At 49.8% G+C, this 25910-nt stretch overlaps 2 protein-coding genes across 2 annotated transcripts in view; both read left to right on the plus strand.

The window, feature by feature from the left end:
• Positions 1-25910, plus strand: part of LOC144165013 (male-specific lethal 1 homolog) — a 174534-nt gene that overhangs the window by 18436 nt on the left and 130188 nt on the right. The window contains exons 2-3 of the mRNA XM_077695183.1: positions 11221-11393; positions 20437-20498. Coding sequence (XP_077551309.1) covers positions 11221-11393; positions 20437-20498 — 235 coding nt within the window. The remainder of the gene's footprint in view (positions 1-11220; positions 11394-20436; positions 20499-25910) is intronic.
• On the plus strand, positions 2490-3869 carry LOC144165320 (uncharacterized). Its single transcript, XM_077695436.1, has one exon. It carries the CDS (start codon positions 2490-2492, stop codon positions 3867-3869), a length of 1380 nt encoding a protein of 459 aa, XP_077551562.1.

Here is a 25910-nt window from a genome sequence, read left to right on the forward strand (position 1 = left end):
ATGCTCCTTTTAGGCACAACTCCCCCAACAACCGTAGGAGCACATGTGATGCGTGCGCCTTGGGCACCATCAAACTCCATTGCTCCTTACGCAACAACGCCTCACCATGGGTAGCTTTTCAAAATCATCGCAATGGACAACTGTCTTGCAGTGAAATTGCCGCTCGCTTCGTAGCAAAAGGGCTGACATGACTACCCGGTTCTTCAGCAAGCAAGACAACAGTCCACTGTTCGTTGCCCTTCCAGAAATCAACAGCCCTGTGCTGAAAATAGTGGGCTATGACGGCTACGCCCCGTCAGAAGCTGCACCCACGAAGACGGCAGTGTACGTGCGACCGGGAACTACACATGTGCACTTAGATACGCAACCGCGGTGCAGCAGTACTCTTAGCGTTGTTGGTTGCCGGTTAGAAGTCTCATCACAGCGTACAGTCCTTGTCTTCTACGTGTACGTTGTTCTCGAAAACACAAGAAGAAGAGGCAATAAGGTGCCCGTTGATCTGAGTTTCATCACCCACTTCAAGAAGCTGTATCCACAGGACACCATATCGCTGTGCGGAGACTTCAACTCTCAACACGTCGCCTGCGGATACAACAAATTCAGTCCGCGCGGCGGGCGCATCATGCAATATGCCTCGAAGTACGGGCTGACACTTCTCAATACGCCCCAAACACACGCGAGACTGGGACAGGCAGTTCACCAATCAGACACGTCACCAGATCTCACCTGCAGCACCCGCCCACAGCTGTTTCAGTGGGAGGTGCTGGACGATTGCTTGGGAAGCGAGCACTTTCCGATACTCATACATTTTCGTACAAGCCCCACCAAAACAAAGGTTAAGTCAGACGCCACTACACTACTAAGCCATATCACACACTTGGACAAATACCGCGAGTTATTACAGCAGCAGCCTCCAGCCAATAACATTGACCATCTGGTATCACAGCTATGCGCAGCAAAGCGGAAAGCCACCAAGAACCTACGAATTCCGTCTGACCATCCAGAACCTGATAGACATCTGCTCACCCTATGGAATAGAAGGCTCCGGATTCTCGCTCAATACCGGCGGTCCGGCCACGCTGCGCGCCACAAAGCAGGGTTGCGCAAAATACAGCGTTCCATTGAAGAGTACACGACTACGCTGGCGTCAGACCGCTGGATAGGAATTTGTGAATCTATCAATGGGCAGACTCACACGTCCAAGGTATGGGCCATACTGCGCTCTCTCCTCGGTCAGCGCAAGACCCACAACGGTGCGGCTCGTGTGGCCCTCCGGGAAGGCATTAGCGCTCAGGAGCTCGCCGAAGAGGCCGCTCAAGTGTTTTTCCCTCAGACGTCTCGCCCTACAGACACCACGTACCAGAAGGATGCAAGTTCTGAAGACAGCGAGCCATTTAATAGTCCCTGTACCATGCTCGATCTGGAGCATGCCTTGCAGCATGCTAACGCGCGTAGTACTCCAGGATCCGATTGAATATACGTTGCTCATCTACGCAATATGCCGTACGAGTACAAGCACCCTCTTCTCGTCGAGTTCAACCGTGTTTGGGAAACAGGGGTACTGCCATCCGCAAGGACGTTTTGTGTGGTCAAACCCATTCCAAAGCCTGGTAAGCCACCGCATACCTTATCAAACCTCCGTCCGATCTCTTTAACTTCATGTGTTTGTAAAGTAATGGAGAGCATGGTCAACAAACGCTTGCTGTGGTACCTTGAAGATCGCGACCTTTGGCTCCTACAATGTACGGATTCCGCCCTGGGCTATCAACACAGGATGTGCTCCCCCGCCTAAAAGAGGATGTTCTCGACTCTACTTCAGTGCACCCACGAGCTGTTGTTGGAGTGAACATACGCAAGGCATTTGATGGCGTTCCACACAGTACCATCATGACCAAAGCACGTGCCCTTGGCATCCGAGAGAAAATGTACAACTTCATAGCGGGCTTTCTAGAAGGGCGAAGCTACCAAGTCGAAATTGGCCAAGACGCCAGTGCTGTACGAGTCAAACAGGTAGGCGTTCCGCAAGGCTCGATGATATCACCGACCCTGTTTAATATAGCCATGCATCAGCTGCCAAGACGCCTTGCGGACGTACCGGGCCTGAAACACGCGGTGTATGCTGACGATATCACTGTGTGGACGCATCAAGGATCCATCGGTGAGCAGGAGGACGTCTTACAAAGATCCCTTAACATTATTCACGACTACGCGACGGAAACAGGTTTACACACCGCCCCAGACAAAACCGAGTTCGTCGCATTTATGGTGGCCGACACACCCCTCTCAAACAGGAAGAAAAACGGTCTTTCAAACTTTACATCGGTGATCGACCCATAACACGGAAATCTACTATCCGAATACTCGGTATGCACCTTGACGAGAACCGCACAGCGAGCACTTGGTTCCAACGGGTTACGAGGACCAGCAAACAAATCCTGCACGCTTTACGCAGAATCTCTAACCGCACTCGTTGAGTAAACGAACGTGAAATGCGACAGTTTGCTCAAGCTTTTCTCGTTTCCCGTATCATGTATGGACTGCCGTATCATCCGGTCAATCGCACGCAAATGCTCGCGCTCGATGGCCTACTTAACGAGGCCCAACGCATTGTTACTGGCCTTCCAAGGTACACACGCCTCGATGCGCTCAACAGCTGTAGCAAGTTCAACAACCTTAATGAGCTCGTCGACATGCACATCCGCACACAGGAGACAAGGCTTCGCGTGACAAATGCCGGGCGGTACACGCTTATGCTGCTCGGCTATGGCATCCACACATTGCCCACTCTGCCCAACAAAATACCGCCGTGGGAAGTCACTTCACTCACCGATGGCAAGCCACTTCCGCTTAATATGGACCCCACTCAGCGAGTGCGGCGCCTTGCCCATGCCAAGAGGCATGCTAAGGCTACCAACTCCCTCCCCTTGACTGAACGCATCGTATACACGGACGCTGCACTTCCGGTAGATAGTACCAGCAACACTTGCTATGCCACTGCGTGGTACGACCAGACAAATGGGCGCCAGAACCGATGCCATCATGTATCAACAGAGGCGATGTACAGCACCCGCGCAGAGTTAATGGCCATTCTAGATTATTTTGAGTGGGCCCTCGAAACTTCATCTGAAACTGACCTCGTTCACCATCGTGTGTATACTTATTCTCAGGCTGCCCATCGAGCACGCGGTAATGTTCTTTACACCGATCAGGTGCTGCAGAAGATCCGACACCAGGCGTGTCACGATGTTACCATCCTCTGGGTCCCCGCGCATTGTGGTATCCCCGGAAACGAGAAGGCTCATAGATTAGCGCGCGCTGACCTTTACACCGCGCTAGCCAGAGCCTCCGATACTCCTTTTCCTCTCCTAGCTACCCCACGTGAGCTAGCAGATCCGATGGCAGACAAGTATTTGACAAAACAACAGCGTGCTGCCTACCTCACAGCAGTTGGCAATCCACTCTTGATACCACCGCCCCCCTCGAGGATATTCAGAGGGCGAGAGTCTGTCCTGCTTCGAAGAATTCTGACAGGCACACTCCTTACTCCTTTTTTGCTGAACCGTTTCCAAAGAGGTGAGACACCAACGCCTGTAACTGGCACCTACTCCACGTGCAACTGCCGCACTGATCTCGATCACCTGTGTTGGGAGTGCCCCCTCTACATTCCAGCTAGACTTCGTGCCCTGGCCACCATAAAACGGGGACCCTGGCCTTCTTCTCTCCGGACATGGGCCTGTCCGGATCCCAAGCCTCCGGATCGAGCCACCGAGCTCTGGCGAGCACTCCTCCTGTTTCTTCAAGACCCGGCGGTGCCACCGGTTGGTGATCGGCTCCTCTACAGCCACAAGATTCAAGCGGCCCCCATTTAGCTGCGTCCAATGCGTCCGTTAAAAAAACGGAGGCAGCCCAACACTTTCCCTCTTCTATAACACCGTAGTCCTTTCCACCGCAGTGCCCTCGGCACATTATATGTGGAATAAACGTAGTTTCATTCATTCTCACCGGTGCCAGTGCGTCTGCCGCGGCTATACGCCTCGAGCTTCTCGATCGCTGCGCCGCCTGCCGCCGCTTCTCCGCGGCGTTGACGGGATTTGCGCTACGTGGCTGATAGGGAGGGGTTCGTGCAGGGTTTTGGTTCTGTCTCGCTTCTTTTCGCCTTTCCGCGCCCTCAAAAAACTTGTTATGGCGACGTCTATAGGCAAAGAGTACGTTTAGGTCACTTAAAAAGTAGCTGCGTTTCGTAGAGTACGCGATCGCCTGCAAGAGCTACCCGCTGACGCGGTTCTGCGCGCTTCGTCGCCGCTCTTCTGGGCGTCAGCGACGGCAGCAACATATCACTCATGTCACCTCCAAAACATCAGGCACAAGTGAATGCTACTGTCGCCTCGCTTAGACCTGATACTGGCACAGTTGGAGATTGATTTTGTTTTACAGCGTGGACAACGAAATCGGCTTCGTTTCGTATACGTCGCAGAAAAATATGTTTCGGGGATGTGATTACCCAATCCCGAACAATAACTTATGCCTTTTATAAGAATATAAACCATGCGAAAATGTTAAGTATATTCCAAGCCTGTGCGTCGTTTAATATGTGCCCACACACGCCATATAGCAATAGCCAAGTCCAGTTGTGTTGCACTTGCAGTGTTCGCATGTACGTTACATGTACATATAGCATTTTAAATGCAGAGCATTTCTTTAATTCACGATGTCACCCGGCGTTGTCGGCGTGCCTCGGCGTCCGCAACAGCCATTCCAGGTACGCCCTCTCCCCCACTCCTCCTCTCCCGCATCCCGCTACCCTCCTCGCTCTCAACAACAGGTCCGCACCCCTCCCCTACACTATATAAAAAATAATACTTACCGGCGCCTGGTTTCGATCCCACGACCCTGCGGGCGAAACGCAAGGTACATGGTGCTCTACCCACTGCGCCACAAAACCGACACAGAATGGAAGGCTACGAACGCGCCTTATATCCTTGACTCATTCAAACTACGTCAAGAAGCTGCTGATACAACGCATTCACTACCTCTAGGCGGAACGCGAGGTACATGGTGCTCTTCCCACTGCGCCACAAAACCGACACAGAATGAAAGGGTACGAACGCGCCTTATATCCTTGAGTCATTCAAACTACGTCAAGAAGCAGCTGATACAACGCATTCACTACCACCAACTCCCAAAACACTAAACGTTAACTCAATACACCCACCCCCTATGCGACGCATTTACTCGAGTCCCCCTCGCGGGGAGATGGGCCCTTTTTTCGGGTTTCTGTTGCATAAACTGAGTTGAAGTTCTAGCGTGTGTTTCGTCGCCTATTTTACCTCTGTTTCTGTTTACAGTTCGCTAGTACGATGATTTCCTTAGTTAACAACTCGCCCAACTTACCGCCTTATTAGCCATCTACGAAAGTGGGTGATAAACAAGGTAATCAAACGGGCGCCTGTGAGATGGTAGCAGGCTTGGTCGGCAGGCTATACTTAATTTTAAATGGACCCTGCAACACTCTTTTCAACTTTTTTAAAAATCCTAAATGCTTGCATAACGTAGTTACACAATACACCAAGTACTTCGATTATAGGGTCGCAAATTACCTCAGCCAAAAATCACTGCTCTATGCGCGTTAGATAACTTGTACACTCGCTGAAAAGAGCCTTGACGTTCTTCTGCAGCTCGAATTATCATCAAGGCCAAAACGGCTGTTGGCCGGTTTTCCTTCAGTTGCAGCAATGAACGCTTTTCTATGGCAACTCAAAAAGAAAGCCATAAACACAAAGCAGAAGTGGAGGTCGAATCAGGTGCCACGAGCAAATCATGCAGTGCCGCTCTGTGCTGACGATAACAATAGCTTTCGCAGTGGTTCCATACGCGAAGGAGAGTGAAAGCGCTTATCGCAAGTGCAGCGGGGTACGGCCGGACTGGAGGAGCGGCGAGCGCGCACTCTCATGCGGCCTGCGCTTCGGGTATAGTTCCCACCTTTCACCGCCGCTAATTCGTGCGCTGCGGACCAACCCTCGCTGGGTAGGGGAGCGGCGGTGCGGTGGCGCGCGCATTTGCAGCTCCTGTATCCTGCCGTGGCTACAGACGATACCTGTCCGTGCATTAGTTTGCATGGGCGCCTTAAAATAGGCGATTCCATCCTCCTTCTGTATTTTCTGCCTAATAGGGTTAAACAGCGTAGCATTACCTTCGGGAAGCGTCGAATCATAAACATTTGAAAGAAACATTTTAGTGCGGGGCACATGAAGAAAAATATGCGAACCGATTGTTTCGAATACTTCTTATTTACTAACACCTGCTGCACTACAAACATTCATCTTAGCAAACTTTCAGCACGAAGTTAAAATGAAAACACGGAAACGGCATTACTACGCAAAGCAGCAGCTCGCAGAAAGACTTTTTTTTGCTTTCTCGTCGAGAATCGAGAGTTCATTTTCTCACAGCCTGATGAATTTTCTGGACGGCTTGTGGGCATAATTGGAGGGCTTGTCTTGTGAGTGGTTGATTTTTTTGTGTGGTTTATAAAAAGTATTCTCATGAATTTTTCGGCAATTAGCGCTGCGGATCGTTTCACATGGCTGTCGGCAACACACTCTGGGCAGCTTAGTATTGGCGCGCGTTCAAGCCGACGCTCGACGAGTAGCTGAAATACTTCAAGCGTATTCGTCCTTGGCAGATGCGTTGCCACTCGCTCAAATAAATTAATTAAATTTTTCAAAAGAGGAAGAAACTGTGGCCTTGGGTTGCACAGCCCGCTCCTGTCGTGGCCTTGTAACAGTGCGTACAAAGGATTATCCATGTTGCATGTTGTGACTAGCATTTCACAGGATTCGCAACCAAAATCTGCTATTAACTTGGCAATGTAGCCGCCAACATATGACAAGCCGGAGTAAGTCACCGACCTTGGTGTAGGGGCTTCACATTGCGTCAGGTCTTCCAGCTCGTCGTGAAACGTTTCAGACAGTGTGGCTGCCACTTCTTCAGCATCAATATCGGGCGTTTCGGCTTCTTTTGTGCATAATGACTTAGCCTTCACAACCCGATCAAGGGCAGCCGTAATGGCTCTGACGTCCAATTGGTCGTTCCCACCACACATTTGTCGAATTCGTCCAAAGAGTGCCTCAACCAGATCGCTATTAGGTTCTTAGTCAGCACATAACTGACGCCTTCTTGAAACAAGAAGCGTGTTGTTTCCACAGCGGATTGCGTTGTGAATAGCAACGCTTCAAAAGTCTCTTCTGTGAGAGCGCCTTGGCCTGAGGCGACTGAACACGACTGTACATTTTTTATGTACACAGTGAACGTGTTTTCGAGCCACAGCAAACGGTTATCGTGTTGACTGCAAATCGGCGCCTTGTCATCACTTCCAGCAAAGGAAGTATCATGGATATCAAACCATTCCTGAACGGTTTTCATAAAATTATTGGTGGCACCCGCGTCCTTGAAATCATTAGGTACCCTGTCTGCACGATAATTCTCCTGCAGATGTAGCGCCGCACACACCTGTGGCGAGAACACTTGGACAGCACGCAGCACATTTTGCTTTTCAAGATTCGTCAGATACACATGTTTCCGTGTTAGGTTGCGACTAAGTTTCACAGTCAGCGGCTGTACGTATGTACCACTTTCTGTGCGTATGTACCACTTATAACGTCGCAGCCATCCGTGAGCTGCTTTTCAAGGAACTGGCTTCGGATATTTGTGATCACATGGCACGGGTCAAGACTAAGGAATATTACCCGGTTAGGGTCATGCGGGTGCGTGGTAACCGTGCGCAAGGAGCCATTGCCTATGTGCTTGAACAGCGAGGTGTTGGCTGAGTAGCTGTCGGTTACAATACGATTGATATTGAAACCACACGACTCGACTGCGGTGATCACTTTCTTCGTCCATTGGAAAAAGGCCTTTTCCACTTAGCCGCTTCGTAAAATAATACGAGCAAGGTATCTTATAGTGACTGTTAGTGCCACAAAGAACAAAGCACAAAACATTGTGCGCCAAAATCCCCTGGGTGTTCGACGAGCTGCTATCGGGTCTGTCCTTAAAGCGAAACACGGCACCTCCTTTCCTGCGATACATGCATTTTGGCTTAATGCTGGCTTCATCAATAATTAATGAAGCCATATACCCGCCGCGGTGGCTCAATGGCTAAGGCGTTGCGCTGCTGAGCACGAGGTCGCGGGTTCGATTCCCGGCCGCGGCGGCCGCTTTTCTGATGGAGCCGAAAAGCAAAAACGCCCGTGTGTACGAGATTTCGGCGCACGTTAAAGATCCCCAGGTGGTCAAAATTAATCCGGAGCCCTCCACTACGGCGCGCCTGATTGCCTGCGCTGCGTCGGCGCGTTAAACCCTACAATCAATCAAATTAATAAAGCCATATGCCGCCTGCTGCTCAGAAGTGACGCTTCGTAAACCAGTCTTGTTCGCATTGCAGCACTCTTGGACTGGGGCCCATGTATTTTTGGAGGGTACATTTTGCTGGCAAGTTCAGGAGTCCTGATGATCGAGCATGGTCGTAACCCTTCGGTGAGAGGAACCTCCATATGACGCATTCTCTAATGACCTCTTCCGGGTACGTCAGATGTTGCTTCTCGTATCGTGCAGTTTGGTGAGGCAGGAACATGGCCGTTTTGTGTCCATTCCGCGAGCCCGCTTCGATTTTTCTCAACGAAGCGTGATGTTTGCTTGCCCGATAGAACGCACTGCGCTGCTGTTCCTGGGCGAGTCTCTCTCGTAACTTTCGACTCTTGGAACGGTGGTATGCTACTTGAGACCGGAGCCTCGAGATTGCGGAGAGGTACCGACTTGCACGTTGGTGATCGTTGTTCATGGTTTGCGTGCTTATGCTTTTGGCGTCTTCGTGGTATTCGACGGACGCATTTGCTTCCGCTGGCAGTGGCTGGGCTACATGCTTGATTAGTTTTGGAGGAAGTACCGGAGGAACAGGTTCCTTGCCAGGCCTTTTCACGGGAGGCATCCTGTCCGCCGGATAGCCTTCGAAAACGGTGGGCGCAGCGCCTGGCAAACGTTCCTTTCTGCGGCACCCGGAAGCGTAGCCGGAAGCGTAGACCGGAAGGAAGTGCTGGCTACACACAACCGTAGACGGTGGCTTATCGTTGATGATTACATCCTTCCTCGCAATGTTCCTTTGCCCTTTCGCGCACAGCTCTCCGTCACTTGGAAATTGGTGAAACGAAACTCCTCGGCTTTTCCCAGGGCGCGAGCGGCAAAATGGCACACAGCAGTACACCATTTCGATGCCGATCAGTTAATCCACGTACAGTTAATCCACGTTAATCCACGCAGTACACCATTTCGATGCCGATCGGGTTAATCCACGGTTTAACCCGATGCACCCTGAAAATATTAGAATGGCGCAATAAGAGATCGATTGAAAAAACAGAGTTTTAGCTGACAGTTTTAAGTGCGAATGCACTTCTTAAGCGAGCCTGAAGCGTCCGCCGCCGTCCGCATATCAACAGCTGCGGGTGCGTGCGCTCCTCGTCTTCCTTGGCAACGGTGGGAGATGGGCGCGCGCTGCCTGGCCGCTGACATGGCACATACCCACGTGGGGGATTGGCCAGGAATCTCCTCGTCTTCCTTGGCAACGGGGGGAGATGGGCGCGCGCTGCCTGGCCGCTGACATGGCACATACCCACGTGGGGGATTGGCCAGGAATCGGGCGTGAGAAGGGCTAATGCACCCGCTTAAAGGAGTACTGACACGAAATTTCAAAGCTGAGATCCGCTCTAGCAATCACGTACAACGACAACACAAATAGGTGTCTGTGAATAAATGCATCTTTCTTTCTTTGTAGTTGTGTGTGTGTGTGATCTCTCTTTCGCGAACATTACCGAACCGCGCAAATTCAACTCGTGCATTCTCACTTTCACATTCTTTCCCTCGGGGAAATGCGGGGGATTTTTTGACGGTCCCCTTAGCTCCAATAGCAAACGGGAGCGCTCCGGCGCAAGCGGCGTTACGGAGCGGAGCCCCCCTCCGGTTCCGGAGCTCGCTGAGCGGACTGAATCGCTGCCGTTACGCTCCAGCTTGGTATTTGAAGCTGGCTGCACCCTGCGTGGCGAGTGCCCTTCTGGGAACTGGTGTTTCTTTACTTGAAACGAGCGACGAAACAAAGAAAGCGATTCCGAATAGGTAAAGAGCTCACACGCCTCAACGATGTTTAGAAAGGAAGCCAAAAACGTCGACCGAAGCCCGAGCCTACTTCTATGCTCCTTCCCCCCTCCCCCCCCCCAAAAAAAACAGCCTTGTCATGGCTGTACGAAAGTTGAACGGCTTCCTTAAAATTATTTAGTATGATATCTTATCCGCGACTGCATTATATGAAAATGGTGAAACAGGCAATAGACGCGGCCTTCTGCGTGACTAAAATATCACGTCTTATTTTTTGTTTAGGATGAAGTCTTGGTTTGGCCAAGCACAGGCCACGACCAGTGACGCGAACGATTCCCCCTCGAGAGAGATACGGTTGTCGCTTATCTAAAAGTGTTTCTGCTGCTCACGATCCGGTCGGGTTGCGCGGGCCGTGAGTACCGGAGTGGGCTGTCAAAAATGGTTAGCTAAAACTCTCTAATCACGCAATTGAACTGCACAACAAATGAACTTACTTGGTGAGATACAGCAGCGAATGTATGCATTAGTACAATTGATATTCCGTGGCAGATCCAAAACACGCGCGGCAAGCATCGTCGGCTCACTTGACCAGAGGCGATGCGTCGACTAAGAAAAAGGTGGGTTGGGAGGGTAGAGGGTTGTTTCGAAGCGCCCTCACTCTGTATAGAATCTTCTGAATCGCTTTCTTCTTGGGTGCGCAGGCCGTATGAAAGTGAGCGGGGGTCTTTTTAAGGCCCTGCTCCTACTACATCATTGTCAACGTCTGGAAAACACACGATTTAGAGGGAGAATTTAAATTTTGACTTACAATATTTAATTTCTCAGTGAATAAAGCATAGCCTGCTCCCGAACAAGCGTTTAGGGCCCTATTAAACAGTAAACCTTTCGAATAAAACGTTTTGGTATGCTGTCTGCATGGCCCCTTTAAGGATGTTACAGGCGAACGTAGAGGACGTCTTTCGTAAACCTAGGCCACCTTTCCTAGCGCGGTTTGTGCCGGAGCAGGGCGGTCGCTGTTCCATTAGAAGGCGCTCTGCGTGTGGTGCGCGCTCAGCAACGATTGTTTTGTGGCTGTCTGCGCAGCTCCGGGAGGCCCCTCAGCAGCAGCGTGGGGCCGCAACCACGCAGGACATCGAGCGCCATGCTGACGCCCACCCGGCCGTCCAAGTTGAGGGGGAGGAAGAAGCGGGCCTTCTTCAATTCCAGCAGCCTCGGAAAAAGGAAACGGAGAAGGAGGAACGAGGGGACGACTTCAGGTCAGTCGTGCCGTACACCCAGGGAGGTTGAGCTGGCGAAATTATTTTTTGGGGCGAGGCTGCTCACGGCACACCACCGTGTAAATTGAAACACCGGTGAAGAAAAGGCTAACAGAACAAAATAAAAGGTTGACAAAAGGTTAGAGGGAGAGAGAGGGAGGGAGACAGAGACAGCAATGGAGAGAGAGAGAGAGAGAGAGAGAGAGAGAGAGAGAGAGAGAGAGAGAGAGAGAGAGAGAGAGAGAGAGATACAGAGACAGAGAGGGAGACGTACAGGATCGTGTAATTGGAAACACTTGCGAACAAAGGGTTCACAAAAGGTTAGGAAGAACAAAATGATTGGTCTCACCACTCTCATGAGTGGGGAGCGGGGCTCGCCGCGAGCGAAACTCGTACTCGCGAGTGGTGAGCGGTTCTCATCACGTGGCGCTCGCACTCGCACTCACCAGGCAGAAACGACGGTGAGGCTCGTTCACCATTCACTCTCATGTGTGGTGAGTGGGGGATGTGTGAGAGCACTCATGAGTGAGCCTGCCTATCTATGCTGGCGGGAGATTTTCCGCTAGTACTTATTAGTATATATATATATATATATATATATATATATATATATATATATATATATATATAGAATACTTTAATGAAGACCAGCGATGTTAGCCGAGCCGTCGGGCTGTCTCTCTCTCTCTCTCTCTCTCTCTCTCTCTCTCTCTATATATATATATATATATATATATATATATATATAGAGAGAGAGAGAGAGAGAGAGAGAGAGAGATCATGAGGTTCGATGGGCCAGTATAAAAATAGTGAAAGAAGTCGACTGACACGTTTCCCGTTTTTGTTGCCAACAGTTTCGGAGAGGAGTTTTTAACTCCGAAACTGTTCGCAACAAAAACGGGAAACGTGTCAGTCAACTTCTTTCACTATATATATTGTAACGTGGCGGCAGATGACACGAACCATGAGGTGATGAAGCGATGTATTTACACGACTATTTACAGGCAGCCATTCCGAGCCCGGGCTTGCTGCGCCCCGCACCCATCTTCTTCCTTGTCATCATTAGTGGTGGGCCTTGCTTGCGAGGGTATTGTCCTGTCCCGTGACATCACCTCCCCGGTCGATGAGGACCGTCCCGGTCGACAAGGCAAATTGGCGATTGAATGCTGATGAGATGAAAGATGCAGTGACGAATCACTTGCCGCCACGGATGAGGATGACGACGTTGATAATTCCTGGCCCAGCAACAGCAACGGCGTCTGCCGTGACGAACCACCGAAGGTCCTCGAGCCACGTCGGACGGAAGGGCGGGGGAACACATCGTCGGCGTGTCTGGGTCGGCTCGGCTCAGCTGGTCTTCGTTCGGGTCTTGCGGGCTGGGGACACGGGGCGGGGGACATCGTCTGGTTCTGGTCTCGACTGGGCTGGGGCTGCCCGGCGCGGCTTCGTTGCCCTTGGCGGCTGCGTCCACTTCGATGCGATGCGGTGCTGGGGCCAGGATGGGGATGACGAACCCGCACCTCCACCAAATGTAACGTGGCGGCAGATGACACGAACCATGAGTTGATGAAGCGATGTATTTACACGACTATTTACAGGCAGCCATTCCGATCCCGGGCTTGCTGCGCCCCGCACCCATCTTCTTCCTTGTCATCATTAGTGGTGGGCCTTGCTCACGTTTCTTCACGTTTCTTCATGTTTCTTCACGTTTCTTCCCTATATATATATATATATATATATATATAGAATAACTTTAATGAAGACCAGCGATGTTAGCCGAGCCGTCGGGCTGGCTCGCTACACTAGACGAGAGAAGAAAACCAAAAAGAAAAAAAGAGAAAAAAATGTGAAAAAAGAAATTATGTCATTTGATGCGGCCAACATTTTCAATCGCAAAACTCTGTCCAGTTCTGGGCTGCAAAAAAACTCCAAGACAACTTTGATTGCACGTGCTGCTTCACTGGGACCCGACCAAGGAACCGAAACAGCCCTCAGCGTGCTGCAGTTCAGAGGCCCAGGCGGCACAAGAGGATGGCAACGTTGCCTCGCCACAACGCCCAGGCGTGTGCGAAGTTTTTCCATTGCCTGCAAACCAGTGGGCGGAAGCGGTCTTCTCTCTGTCATTGTGGAGGTGGTCTTCGGGACACCAAGACATATCCTCAGTATTCGGGCCTGCAACCCCTCTAGCATTTTACTATTCCCTTTGGAAAGACAAGTTAGAGCTGGCAGGCTATAGCGAAGTAAGCCCTCGCAGAGGGTGTCGTGTAGCCGTAAAAGAGAGCTGACGCTACATCCATCACTGCTGTTGGAAAGCATGCCGAAGATGTGCGCGAATGACGTTAACTTCTCGTTTAGGCTTCGGATGTGAGCGTCCATGTCAGATAGCGGTCGAAGGTAACACCCAAGAACCTGTCATGGGTGACATACGGCATCGGTACGCCTGCCGCCGTTAAGGGGTAGTTCGGGACGTCCCGCTTTGTAAAGGCCATGGCGCGGCACTTGGCCCGTGATATTGCAAGGCAACGTGTGGCGAGAAATTTTTCACTCGGGCTTACTGCACACTGAAATCTAGATTGGAGCACACGCCTGTTGCGGCCCGAGCACCAGATACACGTATCATCAGCGTACATGGAGATTTCAATCGATTTCGGCAGACATCTCTCAAGGCCAATCATTGAAATATTTAAAAGAGTCGGGCTCAGTACCCCACCCTGAGGCCACCACGGGTCACGTTATGGAGGGATGTCTATAGACCATCCGCTTTAGACATGTAGATGATCCTATCAGAAAGGTAATCAGACATTCAGTCGTACATTCGTCCCGCGATGCATACTGACCTCATTGCTGTCCGGACAGCTTCATGGAGAACACAGTCGTATGCCGATTTATTGTCAATGAAGACTGCAAGGATAATTTCCCGTCCGATCTTGGCGTGCGTCACATGTGTTGGAAGGGCAATGACGTTGTGAATGCTTCTCCGGCTCTTGCGGAAGCCCCACATCTGCGACGGATAAACGCATCTGTCATTCAGATCCCAGTCTAGGCGAAGCAGTACCATCTTCTCCATGAGTTTCCCAATGCAGCTTAGAAGCGCAATAGGCCGACACGAATCAATATCCGTGGGGTGTTTGGCAGGTTTCACAACTGGCATGATACGAGCTCGCTTCAACCCAGGCTCAAGACGGCCGTTCTGCCAGGAGCTGCTGAATATTGACAAGAGCCACCGCTTCGGATTGCCGCCTAGATGACTTAAAACCGCATAGCTTATCCCGTCCTGGCCCGCGAACAGGCTTTGTTAACTGAGCACAGAGCAGCTTCAAGTTCTGCCATAGAGAATGGTTCGTCCATGTAGGGTGTGTTCGGTGATAGGTTCGCAGCCCTGGAATGGTCGTTGGTGAAGACCCCGGGGCGGCAGTAATTTTAGCACAGACGGCTTCAGCGACATCCAAGTCGCGTACCTTCATTCTCAGGGAAATGGAGTTAAAAGGGCACAACTGATTTCGCGCGGCACGCAGACCACGCACTAAGCTCCATATCCTTGTGAGCGGCTTCCGAGTGTAGCCTGGAACAAAAGGACGCCCATTCACGTTTGGCAAGCTTCTTCAGATGTCTCTCAATGAGCTTTTGCGTGCGTCTGGATGCTCGTATATCTTCTACAGCGGAAGTCTTCCGCGCGCGTCTTTCTGCACTTCTACGAATCGCCCTGATATTTTCATACTCGACGTCAGCCACTGTATACTCCATTGGCAGGCTCGCGGTTTTGCTGCATAACCTCGGGGTATTTGCGATGCTGTTAATAGCGTCGTCGTATGAGGAAAAATAACCAGCGCTTGTCTCCACTGCTGTGGGGAAGTTACCCCAGTTGACAAATTGAACGGCAGATTTACGGCGACCAGCAGGCAAACCATCGACAATAATGTATGTTGGTACATGGTCGCTTCCGTGAGAGTAAAAGTCTGCATACCAGCTTGTGGTCGTTGACAATGCTGAGGAAACCATGGTGACGTCGATGACACTTGACATCCGTCCACGATAAAACGTTGGTTTCCCAGTTTTAACACACGAACTGAAGCGGTCTGCAATGTCCAACAGGCGGCGTCCTTTGGCCGTCGTTTTCTTGCTTCCTCATGACGGATGATGAGCATTGAAGTCCCCCGTGAGGATGTGTGGAGGTGGTGTACGGCGAATTATGTTCTCCAGGCGCTGAGTATTCAGCGATGCGTGGGGCGGAATATACGCAGCGATGACAGTAAACAAAACACCTGCGTGTCGCATGGTAATAGCTGCCAATTCGTTCAACGCGTTAGGTGGCAGATTGTATTGCATGAATCTGAGGTCGTTTCTCACGCATAGCAGGACTCTCGTCTTTGCCACACCAGTTGAGAAACGCAGGACTGCGTACCCGGAAAGCCGTATATCTATGGAGAGCGGGACTCCGAAATGGCAAAATGGGTAACTAGTGTTTTCCTACAAATCTGCGGAACTCTGGAAGCCGCTGACCAAGTCCACATGCGTCCCATTGGAGAATTGTGGCTTTTTGCTGAATTTGCTCCACAGTTGGGGACCGTGTAGTGATGGTTGCCGCTACTGCCATTGTACTAGTAGAGGCGAAACGAAGTCGAGGAGCGTCAAGACATCTTTGGCCACTGGTGATGCAAGAGAATCTTGGAAGAACGCGAGCATCATCCTAATCCATAAGAAAGGCGACATGAAGGACTTGAAAAATTACAGGCCGATCAGCTTACTGTCAGTCGTCTACAAGGTATTTACCAAGGTAATCGCTAACCGAATCTCTGCAACCTTAGATTTCAGTCAACCTAAAGAACGAGCTGGGTTCCGTAAAGGTTATTCAACAATGGACCATATTCACACGGTAAATCAGGCGATAGAGAAGTGCGCTGAGTATACTGAACCCCTATATATAGCCTTCATAGAATATGAGAAAGCATTTGACTCGGTCGAAACCCTAGCAGTCATTCAGGCATTACGGAACCAGGGGGTAGATGAGCATTATGTAAGAATACTAGAGGATATCTACAATGGGTCTACAGCTACCATCATCCTCCATAGGGAGAGCAGTAAAATACCTATAAGGAAGGGTGTCAGACAAGGCGACACAATCTCTCCAATGGTATTCACAGCATGCCTACAAGAAGTATTCAGAACGTTGGATTGGGAACAGGTGGGAGTAAGGGTTAATGGAGAATACCTCAGTAACCTCAGATTTGCTGATGACGTTGCCTTGCTAAGTAACTCGGGGGACGAATTGCAAAGCATGCTTTCCGCACTGGGCAAACAGAGTAGAACCGTGGGCCTGAAAATTAATATGCACAAAACTAAAGTAATGATCAATAACCTCGGGACAGCACAGCAGTTTTAGATAGGTGGCGAGGCAGTGGAAGTGGTAAGCGAATATATCTACTTAGGCCAAGTTGTGACCCCAGATCGCAACCATCAGAAGGATCAAAATGGAAGGATCAGAATGGGGTGGGGTGCATATGGCTGACATTCTCAGATAATGAATAGCAGCCTACCATTGTCGCTGAAGAAGAAAGTGTATGACAGCTGCATCTTACCGGTACTCACGTACGGGGCAGAAACTTGGAGGCTCACTAAGAGGGTTCAACTTAAATTGAGTACGACTCAGCGGGCAATGGAGCGGAAAATGATAGGTGTAACATTAAGGGACAAGAAGAGAGCGGAGTGTGTCAGGGAACAAACTGGTGTTAAAGACATATTAGTAGAAATTAAGAAGAAGAAATGGACGTGGGCAGGGCGTGTAATGCGAAGGCAAGATAACCGCTGGTCGTTAAGGGTAACAGAGTGGATCCCTAGAGAAAGCAAACGTTGCAGGGGGCTGCGGAAAGTTAGATGGGCAGATGAGATCAAGAAGTTTGCGGGAATAAATTGGTCACAGTTGGCACAGGACCGAGGTAATTGGAGAATAATGGGAGAGGCCTTTGCCCTGCAGTGGGCGTAGATAGGCTGGTGATGATGATGATGATGATTATGATGATGATGCAAGAGAGCCGAGTAAGCGGCGCACAACTTCCACCATAGAGTAGATGTACATCCAGGGCTTTGAGTACGCTGTTAGACCCTCGACGGAGCGTTGGAGCTTGCACTGTCTGAAATGGTTCAGAATCGTCTGCGAGGTTGTTGACCTCCTCCGCGTGTATTGCAGTGCCAGAAGGAGATACCTCCGTCAAGTCGGAAATTCCATCCTTGTTGTTTGACAAAGGTTGTTCCAATGGAGAGAGATCGTGGCTTACTTGTCCCGGAGGGGTCATGGATCCTGAAAGTGCTAGGAGAAGCCGATGATCCAGACGAAGCCTCCAGCAGCAAGCAAGCTGGCGCAGCCGGCTGAGTGACCATGCTGGGCGAGACTTCAGGCAGCAGGCAGGGAAGCGACCCAGGCGGCGGCGGACTAGGTGCTGCGCCTGCCGTAGGGTCCATTTCTGGTGTTAAATGCAGCAGAATAATCAAAATCGAGCTCTAAATTTGCCAGAAACTGCCAAACATTACACACAGCCAGTTCAGACAGACCGAATGATATGATCTTCGTAGTATGAAACTCTGCACCTACGATGACGCAAAAGTCCCAATTGCCTGTGGCATCAGTTTTCGGATCATGTCGGATATGGCTTCGACTTGGGGCTGTGGCATAGGCACAAATGTCAAAACAGTTGCCATATATAAGGTCATGCAGAGTCGAGCATGGGCGAATAGAGTGCATTGGTGTTTGCTGTGCTGTATTTTGTTTTATTTTGTTTCCTGGTGTTTTATTTTACAGTGTATTTACTTCCTCGATCCGATCAGATTCAGAGCATTGTCGATCAAAGAGGAAGAGTACGGTCGTTGGTTACACCCCATTCCTATTAAACAATACAGTGGAGCGCACCTTAACGCCGAAGGGAAGAAACGTGAGCTTCGCTTCACTTTATGTATGAGATATTGTAGCCATGCAGAGCCAGGTAGTGGAAGCATAATATAAATGAACCACATGGAAGGCTTCGCGGAAATATGTGTTATAGGATTCAGAAGTAATCTTCTTGAAATGCGTCGTTCTCGCCTCAAAAGAGCGTAGTTACGCCTTTTAGCATACCTCCGTAAGCGGGATCTTTGCCCCAAAATGAGTAGTGCGACTTCCAGCACTGCCCCTCCGACCTTCCCACGGCGCTGCTCTTTCGGCATTCACATTGAACGATACGTGATGACTGTTGCGCTACCTGCGTACGCGTACAACGCAGTGTAGGTAGCTCGCGTCCCATAACATCGGCAGAAATGCTCTTTGGCAATGAAGCGGCGCGCAGTTCGACGGCGTCTTCCGAGACGCGAACTTGATTTCTGAAAGCTCGTGTGTTTCATTGGTAGGTGACCCCTGCAGATCCGTTCGGCACGAACAACATAGAAAATTAAGGAAGACGGCAAACGAAAGATCGCCAGCAGTAAAAAGAGATGATTATGATTACCACGTGTCAGAATAAACTCAATAGAGGCGACGGTGGGAAAACGCAAAGCTTAGTACGTCTGCCTGCGTTGAAGCTGCCGAACGAGCACTGAATCTGAGCCAAGCAAACGAGAAACCCAATGACTAAAACTTCGCGTTTTCCCATCGTTGTGATTAGACGGAGGATTAGTTGATTTTTACCAGAGTTAAGACATGAACGCTAGTGCTGTGTTAACAATATTTTTGTTCGCCGTGCACTACCAGCCTGCCAAATTTTCTAGACCAAAGTTGCAGTGGGCGCGCATAGATGTTTGGATATTACTGCAACGGCCAGTTTAGGTTTTGCTGAATTGAAGATTTCATTGCTTGGCTGCCCAATGGGTAGGCATGTTACTGTTAGCTTAATTTTAGTGCTTTCATTACGCTCTTCCGTAGCTCGTCACAAACTTTCCAGACAGTCGGTATATATCGCACTACTTTCTTCTCGTCCCTAGGGCCGAATACGAGCTCCAAACTTTGGAGGGTTCAGTTTGTAGGAACCGGGAATGTGCGTGTTGCAGATGGGGCAAAAAAAGACAGCGGTGAACAAGGCGTCCCGTTTCGTTGGTCTGTCTGTTCTGCAGCGGTGTCTGTCCAAGCATTTCTCCGCGGTATGGCTGCACTGAACGTTGACACCCAGCAGGGAGTGGCGGGTAGGGAACTGGAGTGACAGGGACCATTCGACGACCTTGGAACCGAGAACCGTGGAAAAGGAGGTTGGGGAGCAGGGCTGTAACTGGAAGAGGCCTAATCGCTACACATACACGCCCAGTGTATTTATTTATTTATTTATTTATGTATTTATTTATTTATTTATTTATTTATTTATTTACTTATTCATTCATTGGTTGTCGGTCATCCATGGTGGGTGGCGTCCCTAGTCCGGGATGCCATGGCAAGCTGCAGCTCGAATGGCCCTGGTCACCAGGCCACGCTGGTTTTCCGGGCCATCGCTACTCAGCAGGACCTCCCACTGCTCCTGTCTCGGTGCGATGAGTTCAGGTAGTTTGGTGACGCCTTTACATTCCCACACCATGTGGTACTGGGTGTTGGGCGTCCCAGAGCAGAAATCCCGGGCTCCTTTCTTCCCGTTCAATGGGAGCAATAAACGTTTTTTCCTGCTCGTCCTCCTCATTCATTCATTTATTTGTTTATTTATTTATTATGCCCTGAGGGTCCGAATGCATTGCAGAGGGCAGTGGGTTATACACGAATACAGTGAGTGAAATTAGAGGCAATATGAAGCACAAACACTTCTTAAATGTACAATGTTAGCTAGGTAAGAAAGCAAATAAGTACAGTAAGCAGTAATTAGAGGCAGGTAAGTTGCAAAACATTCTTAATATACAATGCAATGCAATGTAGAATATACAAGTTGAACTGGGTTCGGCCTATGTTTCTTTTCTAGTGCCACATACAAGCAAAAATCTCATATTAGAGCCACCGTGGACTGTGTCACTGAATAAATGCTTTGATCCCTTCTAATTCTACTGTTTTTTCCCGAATGTTGCAGTCATATGAGACTGTCGCGCCAACAAACGGTGATTTTCGCAGGTACAGCCTTCCGGGTCCGTCCACGTCGACGCTCGCAGATCCGTCAGGATACAATGTGAAAGGTGAGCGTATTCATTTTCCTTGCAAGTAAGGGACGGAGACGCAACAGGTTCTTCTTTATTGCCTCAATAATAGACTTTAATGGCACAACTAATCACAGCGCGAAAGACGAGACACACAGAAAAATAACCAGAGGACTAGCTATTCTTCTGTCTGTGCCCTCTTTCGCGCTGTGATTAATTATGAACCCCTACAAACTCGCCAAATTCGCAACTGATCTACATTTAATGACACATTTGTTTATAGCTTAATACACACGCCTCGTGCGCATACACGCCTCGTGCACACGCCTCGTACGCATCTAACGTGTTCCATAAGGAAGATTGATTTGATTGATTGCGGGGTAAAACGCGCCGACCATAGGTCGGCAAAACAGAAAGAACTCACTCAAACTCAATCACATTTTTTTTCATTCACGCTGTACTCAATCAAACTCAGACTCAAAAAGTTCGTCTGTTCACAAAATCACTCGTACTCACTCATCAAATACTCATTTGTAATCGTACTCACTTGTACTGAAACTCATTCGTCCTCACGAGTATTCGTACTCAATCTGTACTCATGAGTACTGAATCTGTACTCATGAGTACTCAATCTGTACTCATGAGTACTCAATATGTACTCATGGGTACTCAATGAGTACTGCTCATGAGTACTACTCATTCTGCACTCATGACTACTCATCTGTAGTCATGAGTACTTAATTTGTATTACTCACGAATAATCAACTTATCTGCACTGTTAGCTAGGTCGTAGCTCGAATGAAAGACTAAGTAGAAAAAATAAATTGTTTAATTGATTAGAAAAACACAGGTTATATATAAATCCGGACAGAGGAAGAAAACGTCTGACGCAGTGCACTGTCGTTGGGCGACTTACCACGCGAAGGCAAGTACATGTGAGAAAGCGAAACGGAACGTAAGCACTCGCGTTGCGTCTGGCGTCTCCTCTTGTTCTCAGGCCGGGTCGGGCTCAGGGGAGCTCGGGGCTTGTCGGTGCGTCCGTGGCCGTAAACTGCGTTTTTCTGCGTGTCTTTGGGTGGCAGCTTTTGTCGCCCGTTTTCTTGTTTGCAGTACTGTTTGCACTACTGTACTCAGGAGTGCATATGCTCAAGCGTGCAAGCACTCGCAAAAACAGTATTCATGAGTAGTGTGCTCATGAGTACTGTGTACTCATGAGTACTCATACTCATGAGTACTCATACTCATGAATGTTGTACTCATGAGTACTCATACTCATGAGTAGTGTACTCAGGAGTACTGTACTCACGAGTAGAGGACTTACCACTGTACTCACTCGTCATCGTACTCACTGTTTTTTTCTGGGTGTGTGATCACTCATCATCGTACTCACTCGTGAGTTTGAGTACAAATGAGTGTAATCACGAGTGAGTACGCCGACCTATGGCGCCGACGCAACGCAGGCGATGAGGCGCGCCGTAGTGGAGGGCTCCGGATTAATTTTGACCACCTGGGGATCTTTAACGTGCGCCGAAATCTCGTACACACGGGCGTTTTTGCTTTTCGCCTCCATCAGATAAGTGGCCGCCGCGGCCGGGAATCGAACTCGCGACCTCGTGCTCAGTAGCACAACGCCTATAGCCACTGAGCCACCGCGGCGGGTCTGTAAGGAAGACGCGAGTTGTGTCTATAGTTGTGTCTATGGGAGCCACTTCTTTATCGTCCGAATATTTTGCTGGGATATTTTCCGCAACGAGTATGGGCCCATGGCGTCTTTTTTCCTTCGTCCCTGTGTTGTGGGCGCTTTGACAACCAAGTGTATGGAGTTCATGTATCCGCATTCAGGTTCCGTCCGGTTGTACGCGTATATGGTAGCTTCATGTTTGAGCATCTGCGCAAAATTTCACTGATAGCACACTATTTCATGCAGATGCTACAGACATAGCTCTTATCACCACCTTTCAGGTTTTATACCGCGTCAGTAGAGCGTAGAGCTTTCGCAGTAGGGCATAAGCTCGAGACTACCCAGGCCCCAGTGTGGCTGTTCCTGCAACCCTCGTGTTTCCGCTTAACCAGCGTCGGCCACCAGTTTCTTTAGCGATTTTACTGACCTCGAAGTTCCCGCCGCCTGCTTGTAAGTGAGGCTGAGCTTTCGTCTCGTTGGACATTCAGGCTCGATTGAACGTTCAGTCTCTGTGGATCTTTCGACTCGTTGGACATTCAGGCACGATTGGACCTTTCGTCTCGTTGGACATTCAGGCTTGGCTTGCCGATCACGTGATGAATTTGACCTTTCGAGTCGTTTGAGCTTTCGTCTCGTTGGACATTCAGGCCACAAGCGAAACTTATGGGGGGGGGCGCCCCCTCCCTCCGTACGGAACTGAATAACGCATCGATTGATTGATAAAAGGGTTTAACGCGCCGACGCTACACAGGCGATGAGGCGCGCCGTAGTGGCGGTCACCGGATCAATTTTGACCACGCGGGGATCGTTACCGTGCCCCGAAATCTCGAACACACGGGCGTTTTCACCTTTTGCCTCCATCAAAAAAGCGGCCGCCGCGGCCAAGAAGCGAACCCGCGTCCTAATGCATTTCGACAGTTCGTTTAGTTGAAATCTCGTTCTTTTCTTGATTTCGTATGCGATTCCCAGAATGCAACGGCATTTTCCCGCACATGTGCCTCCATCGAGACTTGTTTTATGTGGCCTAGAGGGTCGCCCCGCCGCCCTTCAAATCCACCACTGAGGTTATTCTTTGTAAGCTGGATTTTCCACATAGCCAGACGCGCATCGAAGCTTGGCCATCAACGGAGGCTGTAAGATTACAGAAAACGGCTGTAGCTCTTGCGTTATTGATAGCATGTCGAAACATTATGACAAATAGCCGTCAAGACGACTTTCGTTATGCCGAGTTTCATTTACTTGTCATAATTAGTTCGCAGTGAAGTTGTTAACGTTGCAAAATCACTGTATTCTGTCACTGTATGGCCATCAAGGAGGAGAGCATGGTTACAAAAAACGGCTGTAAGCGTCGTTTTGCGGAACTATCTGGAAACCAATTATATGACAATTAGCCGCTACTAATGTAACATTACGCACAATGAAGAAGATGAAGCTGAACGTACTCTGCGGAAATACAATCCAGAGCTCCGCTCTTTTAACAGATGTCAGTCTTGTTGGAAGTGTGGTGTAACTTCATTTCCTCCTTGTGCACCGCTCTCCTTCCCTCTTCCCTATCGGCCATTCTATTTTCCTCCTTTTGCTGCCCCCCCCCCTCTTCTTCTGTATCAACCCCTCATCCAATTGTCTTTATCACCACCTCTCGCACTTCCTCTCCCTTCTCCACTGCCCCATCATGTGTTTTATGTACCCAGCTCCCCTTCTCCCCTCCCCACATGTCTCTACACCCTTCTCCACTCTTCACCTTTTCAATCCCAGTCTGCCTCTGCTAACCTTCCTTCCTTTCACAATGTCACCCCTCAAAGGCCATGAGCCCCAGTTGTTGTTCAGCTCCCATCCCCGTCTTATTCCCTTCGAAGTCGACCCTTATAGGTTATCCTTTCCAATTCACCTCTGTCTCTCTTCTCTCTTTCTATTGTCCTCTCATCCTGTTGTCTCCACTTCCCACTGCCTCTTCTCCCTCCCCTTTTCCGCTGTACTCCCCCCCCTCTCCTTTGCCTTGCAGGAATCTCACCAGTTTCCATTCAGATGCTCGTAGAGCGTGCATGTCCTCAAGGGAAAGGAAAACACATTCTCCCACTCTGGTCCTACTCCGTCTCTCCCGTCTTTCAGCCTACCTCATGGCGCCCTATAATCGCGCCATACCCGTCCACTCGGCCATTTTCTCCCCCCCCCTCTCTTCGTCACCTCCCTTTACTGGCACCTGCTTTTATGCCTCATTTGTTGTTCTAACTCCCCATTCTCGCTGCTTTTCCCCTCCGCTTCCCCGTATTCACTCCCCCCCTCCAGTAATTACTAACCGTCCAACCACTAGTCCTTTAGCTACCCGGCAATAGTCCGAAACGGGCTTAATTATTCCAGACCAGTCACCTTACAGTCTGCTACCGTATTTCTTCACCAATGTAGACATTACCCGCAGAAGCTACACCGTGGATTTCCATCAACCACCAGATGAGTCTGTAGTAAGGAAGGATAGGAAAAGTCCTGTGCATAGTATAATAAATTATGAAAAGTGTCACTGACCAACGCTGCAGTAATTGAAGCTTGGAGGAGAATGACTTGGTGGGCTTTGAGGATATATGCGGGGAATGTACGTGCATGAAGAATGGTACTTTTCCTGTCACGAGTGGTGCTAGATAAGCAGGCACCATTTCTCCGAAATTACTTGCATCATGTTTAGAAGGAGCGTTTTGGATCCTTCGTGGGGATAAATACATTTGTGACACTTGAGCCACTTGAGATGTGTGGGCGACATGGTCGTGATCGTCACCGAGTCTAGATATGATGTCCTAAGGGTACTTGTGGAATATTGCTTGCAGTTATTGCATGCCTATGACAAAAAGGAAGTTCTATCGTTAGTCATGTCTTCATTTGGGACCCTATTTTGTCTGCTTTTTGAAATCAAGGGTTTGTCAAATGCTTACCATGTCGGGGGAATACAGTCGATCCCAGATATATCAAACTCCAAGGGCATCGCGAAAAAGTTCGATATATCGATAATTCGAAATGTAAAATATGTGCATCTGGAGCGTGTCTGAAACCTCCGCACATCACTGAGAGCTTTGTGAGACGGCCAGAAGCGGTAGCTTCCCGATGTGTTCTTCAAAGCACGGAAAATTTCAGCGCGACGACCACAGCACTTTATTCAGCACAAAGAAAGTCCGTGAGCTTCCCTTGCTTTATCTTCTCGTCATGACGTTCACCAATCTATCTTCAAGCTTCAACGCCATTCAAATGAGAAAGGCTAGCTCGGCGGCGGTAGGCGGTTTTGAACGTCGTCAGGGTCGCTGTAGCAATGTCCGCTTCTTCGGTAACGGCGATCCTCGCCGCGATCGCCTCATCGTCGCTATCTACCACAGCTTGTACGTGCTGAACCTGCATGCTGTTGCGACACCCGGGATTTCGCATGGAAATTCTGACAGCTCCCTAAGTTACTCTCGAGGCGCTCAACGCCGCTGTCTTTTGTATCCGAATGCATCCGTCAGGAGCCGCAACGAAGCCGCTTTGCTGAACCAGCTGCAAGAACACGCACCCGAAACGCTCCTGGACGGCCGTGCTGCGCCGCCTTCGCCTTACGTCAGCTTGCTGCGCAGTTTTGTGCCAAAACATCCTGCAATGAATTTGGAATTTCGAATGCCTCTGCACCCGACGACTACTTTTCACTGGCCTCCACGCGACTAAGGATGTCCGCCTTCATCGCTAAATCCAAGTTTGTGTGTTCTTTTCGCGACCTTGTCTCCGGAGACACGCCGTCGAGAACAAAACAAACACGC

The sequence above is a fragment of the Haemaphysalis longicornis genome, unplaced genomic scaffold, assembly GCF_048455015.1.
Source record: "Haemaphysalis longicornis isolate Haplotype H1 unplaced genomic scaffold, Haemaphysalis longicornis Haplotype H1 scaffold_14, whole genome shotgun sequence".
In the NCBI taxonomy this organism is placed as follows: Eukaryota; Metazoa; Arthropoda; class Arachnida; order Ixodida; family Ixodidae; genus Haemaphysalis; species Haemaphysalis longicornis.

Bases quoted from the DNA above. Each gene is read 5' to 3' on its own strand.
- LOC144165320 (XM_077695436.1), top strand. From the start codon at position 2,490: ATGCGACAGTTTGCTCAAGCTTTTCTCGTTTCCCGTATCATGTATGGA.